We start from the raw sequence: 7,786 nt of genomic DNA, 5'->3' as shown, positions 1-7,786 counted from the left end.
GTCATCACGCCAGCTGGTGGGGTGCAGTCTCCCCACACAGAAGGGCGGCTGAACACAGAGGCAGAGACAGTTCTGAACACCAAGACACACAGTTCTTTACAGCCGCACAGACACAAGAGCAATGACGCACCCAGAACATTCCTGTTTCATACACACACACACATACACATACACACACACACAGAAGAAAAAACATCCCATTTGTGACCTTGCCTTACATGACACTCCATCACGTGGTAGAATTATCAACAAAACTTGCTTTTAATGATGGTGTTGACCTGAGGAGTCTTCAGATAGAGGCTGGTGGCCTGAAGAGACCACCGGCAAAGAAATGGCCCAGGTCTTGGACCCAGAGTCTCCCAGAGAGAGAGCTGACCTCTTACAGGGTGGGGAGGCCAAGCCCTCTGATGCTTCGAGAAAGAAGACTAGAAATTTGCCTGGGGAAAAGAAATTTGGTACAAAATACATTCAGAGCCCCTGGCCGGGCCCTGGGGTGGCCCGAATCCTAAAGATGAGAGGCTCAGGGATGAGGACAACGGGTCCGATCCCCCAGCCCTTCTCTTTGCGTTGCCGGGTTCCAAGGGGGTGGAATGTATGAGTCATATTCCTCTTAGAAAAATATATCTCTTTACATTCGCCTTCTCCATAGTGTCTTGGCTATTTGGGAATGAGCATTTACCTGCACCCCAAGGCTTCAGAGGGGGCTGCTTGGGGGGGGTTGTTCCAGACAGAACAGCAAGGAGCTGTGACCTATGGCTTTTGCATCTACATGGTGGGGGGTGGTGGTGCAGGTATGCAGGTGTGGGCCAGATGCGAAACCACTGATGCCCAAGGTGAGGGGAGAGAGGGAATCCTGGAACTTGATGCTTTCTAAGACGGATGATCAGCCACCCAGTCCTTTGGTTGGACGTCTCAGCATCGAAAGAGCAGCGTCTGTACGGACACGAGGAACCATCCCATCACCCCTTTCCTTAAAGAGCCCCCCTGGACTACGACCAAAGCGGGGGTCGCTGGTCTGGGAAGGTTGTGGGGCTCTCTCTCGGTCACAGGTCATGTGATTTGGGGGCACGCGTGTTCTCCCACCTGGACAGCAGAGGACCCGCTGGTAGGGGTCGGAAGGGCAGTGTCAGATCAATGCGTGGGACCCCACGGTGGAGAGAGGTGTCACCCCTGGAAGCGGGTCACCTCCTGGATACAGCGGGTGAGGAAAGGGCAGAATCCCAGGTCCCGAAGTGGACACGCCACGTGGGGGCTCCAGATGCCTGTGACCCCACCCGGTGGCCCCAGTTAACCTACCCTGAGAGCCAGGGCCTCTCTGACCCACAGAATGTCAGAAACCTAAGCCCATGGAGAAACCTCCCAGCAATCTTCCTGCCGACAGAAGTGGCCCGGATAAACCCTGTCACCGCGCTTCCTGGGTGGGGAAGGACGGGGCGGCTAGAGCGCTCAGCCCAGCATGGGGGCGAGTCTGGGCCATTCCCTTTAGCTCTGTGCCAGGATCCTCCACACCCGTGGTGAGGAACCCCGATCTCTGGGACACCCAGGAGCCCTCTTTCCCACAGGTGCGGGGGGCAGGGACACCGGAGACAGAGCAGGGTCCAGGCGGTGGGAACTCCCCAAACCGGCCACCCCTCCATCTCCAAGGGGTGGGGGTGGGGCGGTTGCGAGTCGGTGGGAGGTGCCTGCACCATCTCTTCCCTTGAGCCTCCTTCGTCATGCGGGAAACTCATTGGAGGCCAACGCTAGGCCAAGGGGATGGTCCCTACCTACACGGAAGAGTGGACTGGCGGGTGGGGCTCCCCAGGGGCCCGGAGCGCCCTGGGGCCTGCTGGGTCTGAACGGCCCGCCCCCTGCCCCGGTCTGATCATCCATCATCTGGGGTAGTAGTCGTCAGGCACGCCCGTGAGGTTCCTCCCCCGGAGCGCCGCGTCCACCGTCTTGATGTAGGCGGAGATGGTCCTCTGCATGTCCGCCGTGTAGGGGTCGTACTCCAGCTTGCGAAGCCCCGAGCGCTTGAAGTTGCCGTCTTTCTGGCTCTCCACGCACAGCAGCCGGTCCTCTCTGACGGCCACACCCAGGAGGCCCACCATGCGGCCCAGCTGGACGAAGAGGTCGCGCTTCAGGTCCTCAAAGTGCACCACCAGCACCTTCTTGCCGAACTTGAGCCAGTCCAGCGTGTGAGTGGCCCACCACGGGGCGTAGTTCCTCACGAACTCCGGCCACTCTGCATGGACAGAGAGGGGAGGCGTGGGCCCGACGTGCGTGCGCTGCATACGCTCCACCACCACCGCTGAGCCCTGAAACAGCCTCCCGCCTCCCGCCTCCGGGCTGCTGCTTCTGCCTGGAACAGTCTTAGTCCTTCCTGCTCTTTGGGGAGACCCAAGACATCTGTCTGGGGCTTACGCCACACCAGGCACAGACATACAAATCTTTGCTACTCTGTTTCTATATTTTAACAGGCAGGCGTGCTCAGTCGCTCAGTTGTGTCCGACTCTTTTTGTGACCCCAAGGACGGTAGCCCACCAGGCTCATCTGTCCACGAGATTTCCAGGCAAGAATACTGCAGTGGATTGCCATTTCCTTCTCCAGGAAATCTTCCCGACCCAGGGATTGAGCCTGCATCTCCCGCATCGGCAGGCAAATTCTTTACCGCCGAGCCACCTGGGAAGCCCATATTTTAACATGCAGTGATATACTAATATAGCTATCAATTCACATATTCCTCACAACAACCCTGTGAGGCAGGCATCCTCGTTTTCTTCATTTAACAGAAGGGGGGAACTGAGGCACAGAGAGGTTAAGGAACTTGCTCAAGGTCACACAGCGAAAAACTGGCTGAGCTGGGATTTGAAACCAAATAGTCTGGTTTCAAAGTCTGGGCTTTTATCTACCAAGTTATCCCATGTAGGAATAGCTATCCTGTGTAGTAACAATTCTTCTCACAGGGTAGTAACAGGGCTTTTGTATAGAGAACTGGAAAAAGCATACAAAGTTTTTAGCATGGCTCCTTGTACCCTGTAGAAGCTCAGTAAACGCTGGTTATCATTACCACCGTGATTATTCTGTTCTTAGGTGAGATGCCATCTTCCCTGATTTCCTAGGCTCAGCCAGGCACCTCCTCTGGGCTGAGGCCATGGTTTAAATCGGATTATTTACAGTGTCAACCCTGAATATTCACTGGAAGGACTGGTACTGAAGCTGAAGCTCCAGTACTTTGGCCACCTGATGCGAAGAGTTGACTCATTGGAAAAGACCCTGATGCTGGGCAAGATTGAGGGCAAGAGAAGAAGGGGGCAGCAGAGGATGAGATGGTTGGCTGATATCACTGACTCAATGGGCACGAGTTTGAGCAAACTCAGGGAGATCGTGAAGGACAGGCAAGCCTGGCGTGCTGCAGTCCATGGGTTCACAAAGAGTCAGATACGACTTAGTGACTGAACAACAACAAATTTACATTGTCATCTTGACACCTTTCTATCCAATTCATTCTCTCTTTGCTTTTTATTGAAGTATCACACACTGTTCCTCTGTGCTGTTCATTTCCTTGCCACGGTAAAAGCACAGGATGGATTGTCACCAAGACTGGGAATGTTTGTTTGGGATCTCCTGGCTCCAAAGACAGGCTACAACAGAATGTGGGAAATTCCCTGGAGAAGACCTCAAAGAGACAGCCAGCCAGCCAGCCCCTGGAGCTGCTGAAACTGTGCTCAAGGGGAACCCAAGAGGGGGGTCATAAAGGATGCTGGGAACAGAGAAGGGGATTTGCAGCCTCAATTCTGAGCCCCAGCTGGATAGTAGTCAAAGGGTTGGTCCTCAGGAACCCTGAAGGAACCCTCAGGAACCCTGAAGGAACCCTCGGGAACCCAGGACTTCTCACAGGGGCAGTGCCACCCTGCATCTTCCAGAGGAATCTCTTTATTGAAGGAGGGTCAGCAAGTTTCCCAAGCTGGGCTGGGAAGCCCAGCTGGTCCTTCATAACTAAATCCTCACCCCTGATGGATGATGGACACCCCTTATCTCATTTAATCATAGTGACTACCCAGAAAGGAAAAGACTATTGTTCATTTGTCACCAGTGAGGAAATGGAGGCTCAGAGAGGTGAAGTAATTTGCCCAAGGTCACATAGCTGGGAAGCACCATCCAGACCAGGCCTGCCTGATTCCAGGCCCCCATCTTTCCCAGAAAACAAAAGCCTCACCCCCCACTCCCTCCCACTGCCTTACACCCAGCAGGGGCTTAATAAATGGTTGTTGAACTAAATTGAAATTCCCAGCAGCCAAGTGGCGATGTGATTAAGGGTTCCTCTTTCTTTGCAGAGCACATCAGAATCTGTGGCGAGGCTCCTGCTCCCCCAGCGCCTCCCTGGAACACCATGGCTGCTTGGAAAATATTTATGCTGATGACAGAGGCATTTGTTTTTAGCCTTCAAATAGATTATTTACAATGTGTCTAGATAATTGGGCCCTTACTGTTATAATGGGTTAAAACCAGATGTATCTGTGTGATTAGGAAAAAATCTAGCATGTGTATAGTCCGCTTTCCTTATTTTGCGGAAGCGTTTCCCTGCTCCTGCATCATCTCACAGCATCCCTGGAGATTCAGGACAACTGCCGCTCCCATGGCAGAAGACCAGGGGGACGGGGATGATGATCGGTCACTCAGCAGCCCACATATCTGGACTTCCAGGCTTGCGACCATCTCAAGAGGTCCCTGGAGAGTGGGCCTTAGGAAAAGGAAGGGTACATCTACATGATGGTCTGGGTGCCCCAGGGGATGGCTCTGGCCTTGGATGCAGTGGGAGGGAGATGTGGATTCCAAACCTCCCTGGGGTGGGAATGTACATTGCTTGAATACCTACTGTGAGCTGGGGGGCTGTGCCAGGCACTTCGCAGGCCCTGTCTTGGGCAGTGCACACAAGAAGCCTGGAGAGGAGGAATTACCAGCTCCTTTATATACACGGGAACAAGCGAGGCTCTGAGACATGCAGCCACCTGCCCCAGCCCACACAGTGGGCATCCGTGGCAGGATTCGAACTTGCATCTATCCCAGACTGAGCCTGGCTCCTGCCCTCCTGGCAAACCCTTTAAGAGCACCTGATCTGCGCATCTCCAGTGTTCTTTGCGCCCCAGATCCTAGTCTACAAACACTCACCTCACCTTCAGGTGTCGTCTAAGACACCGGGTTTGTTCACAGATGACTTTGAAGTCAGATTGCCAGCGTTCATATTGGCTGTGTGACCTTGGGACGCCAAGCACTGTCCTTGAGCCTCAGTTTACCCATCTTCACAATGGAAGCCTTGCTAAAACCTCCCCCTGTACAAACGGAACTGGAATAAGACTTGCAGACCCTGCCACCAGACCTGAGACACAGGAAGTGCTGGATAAATGTTGGCCACAATTATTGTCATTTTTTTGGCCGCATGGCATGTGGAATCCTAGATTCCCTGACCAGGGATCAAACTCAACCCCCCTGCAGTGAAAGTGTGAAGCCTTAACCACTGGGATACCACGGAAGTCCCATGGCTACCATAGTCCTGATGTTGGTACCCAGCATCTCTGAGATGCCCCACGTGGCCAGTCCTTTATGGGCAGCAGATATGTGCTCCCTCCATACCCTTTCTTATAGCAGAGATACCTCACTTGAAGCTCCTGAATGACTTCACTGGAAAGAAGAACAAAAACGAAAAACAAAAGCCCACAATTAGCTCAGGATTCCCGGTAATTAATGGCTGCCTTCAAATTGGGTAATAAAGTCATGCTACGCCACGGACCACTGGTAATGAATGCTGGTTCCGCCGGAACTGCTCTTCACGTGGGCCTGGCAGGACATGGGCTGACCACTCTCTGCTTCATCTTGTTGATGGGAGGAACCGGGGCCTGATTAATGGCTTAACTGTATTTAATTCCCCACGGAATCATTAAACATGGTCTCTGTTTCATTAAACAGATCCAGGACAATTCACCTTGTGTAATCATATCACATAAAACTTTGCTTTGGACTCACTCCAGGGAGATAGTAAAATTAATGTTATGGAACCAAAAGCTGGGGGTGGGTGGGTGGGGGGGGTGACAGGAGCCTCAACCCAGCTGTAACCGGGAAGGGGCACGGGCAGGGTGGGGTGGACATGCTCAGCAGGTGGCTGACCTCTTAGGTGGGAGTGACCCTCACATTCTAGGCCGATGGCGTCCTGAAGCAATGATCCTCAAACTCTAAAGTGCACGTGAAGCTTCTGAAAGGACTCTTGTGAAAATGCGAGTTCTGATCCAGGAAGCCTGAGATGGAACCTGAGGATCTGTGTTCCTAATTCCCAAGTGATACTGATGCTGCTGGAACAAGGACTCTAAAGCATGGGTCTCAAACTCAAGTGCCTCCAGGGGTCGGATGTTAATGAAAATGGGAGGACTGGGCAGAGTGGGGGCCGTGAGGAGGGGGCTCTTTGGGGAAGGCACTCAGGCAGAGCACTTGAAGCCCTGGGTGAGGTCTGGAAGGAAGCACCATCCCAGACTAATGAGGGGGCCCAGGCCCCCCAGTGCGGGACGTGTGCCCCACACTCCCCGTCCCCTGCAGCCTCTGGGCTCAGCCTCTCCTGATGTCTCCCTTATCTCTGGTTTTAAAGCTCCCAGTCATCCTGAATAGGGAAGAAGAGGGAAGGTGGCTCCTGGGAATTAGGAATTGCCTGAACCTGAGAGGAGGGGTTATGCCAGAAGAGGGGAAGCTTTGAATGCACCAGGTCAGACACACCCCAGGGTAAGAGAGTCTGGTGGCTAACGCCTGGGTTTGAATCTCAGCTCAGTCAACTCCTGGCACCTGAGACACGTGACCTGCTCCCTTCCTGGGATGCCTTTCTGCTACCAGTGGTGGTGGCAGCCCTTCTTACCTCCCAGGGAATTAGAAGACTTAAATGAGATAAAGACTGCTAAGTGCCTGGTCCCATGTGAGCTTCCCAAGTGAGTCCCACACTTCTTATTTGGAGCAGTCGGCTTCCTTGGTGGCTCAGATGGTAAAAGAAGCTGCCTGCAGTGCAGGAGACCCAGGGATCACACCCAGGAGATCCCCTGGAGAAAGGAATAGCAACCCACTCCAGTGTTCTTGCCTGGAGAATTTCACGGACAGAGGAGCCTGGTGGGCTACAGTCTATGGGATTGCAAAAGAGTTGTCGGACAAGACTGAGCGACTAATTCTTTCACTTTCAGGATTACTGGGAGGTGGAGAGCTGGGTCTAGTTTTGCCATCACGTGCCTGAGTGATCCTGCCAGGCCCCTATCTCTCTTTGGGCCTCATCTTCCCCATTAACAGTGAAAGTGAAAGTGAAGTCACTCAGTTGTGTCCTACTGTTTGCGACTCTGTGGACTATCTCCTACCAGGCTCCTAAGGTGACAGTCCATGGAGATTTTCAGGCAAAAGTACTGGAGTGGGTTGCCATTTCCTTCTCTAGGGGATCTTCCTGACCCAGGGATCGAACCTGGGTCCCCTTTATTGCAGGCAGACGCTAAACCATCTGAGCCACAGGGAGAATGAATCAATTTGCCTGCCTGGAGACTGCTTTAAAAAATACAGATGTCCAGGCTCCACCCCTGTAGCGGTCCAGTGTGTGGTCTGAGCACTGGGATTTTCCCATGCTCCTCCTGGGATTCAGATGTGCTGGTGGGGATGAGGACCCCTGGGTACAGCGACCTCCTGGGTCCTTTGCCGTTCAGCAAGCAGAGCATCTGCTCCTGGAGCAGGATCCTGTCATTGGTGCCTGAGGGCTTCTCAGCCTGGCCACAAATAATGTTCATTTTTGATT

At 53.4% G+C, this 7,786-nt stretch overlaps 1 protein-coding gene across 5 annotated transcripts in view; it reads right to left on the bottom strand.

The window, feature by feature from the left end:
- Window positions 1–237: 237 nt before the first annotated feature.
- WSCD2 (WSC domain containing 2) overlaps window positions 238–7,786 on the bottom strand; it is a 115,491-nt gene continuing 107,942 nt past the window's right edge. For all 5 annotated transcript variants that reach the window (XM_070385956.1, XM_070385955.1, XM_070385957.1 and 2 more), the window contains one exon: window positions 238–2,224. In XM_070385956.1, the coding sequence (XP_070242057.1) occupies window positions 1,872–2,224 (353 nt within the window). In that variant the 3' untranslated portion in view covers window positions 238–1,871. The remainder of the gene's footprint in view (window positions 2,225–7,786) is intronic.

This window comes from Bos mutus, chromosome 17 (assembly GCF_027580195.1).
Source record: "Bos mutus isolate GX-2022 chromosome 17, NWIPB_WYAK_1.1, whole genome shotgun sequence".
NCBI classification, from domain to species: domain Eukaryota; kingdom Metazoa; phylum Chordata; class Mammalia; order Artiodactyla; family Bovidae; genus Bos; species Bos mutus.
Note: the sequence above shows the minus strand (reverse complement) of the source record. Positions and strands in the feature narration are given on the sequence as shown.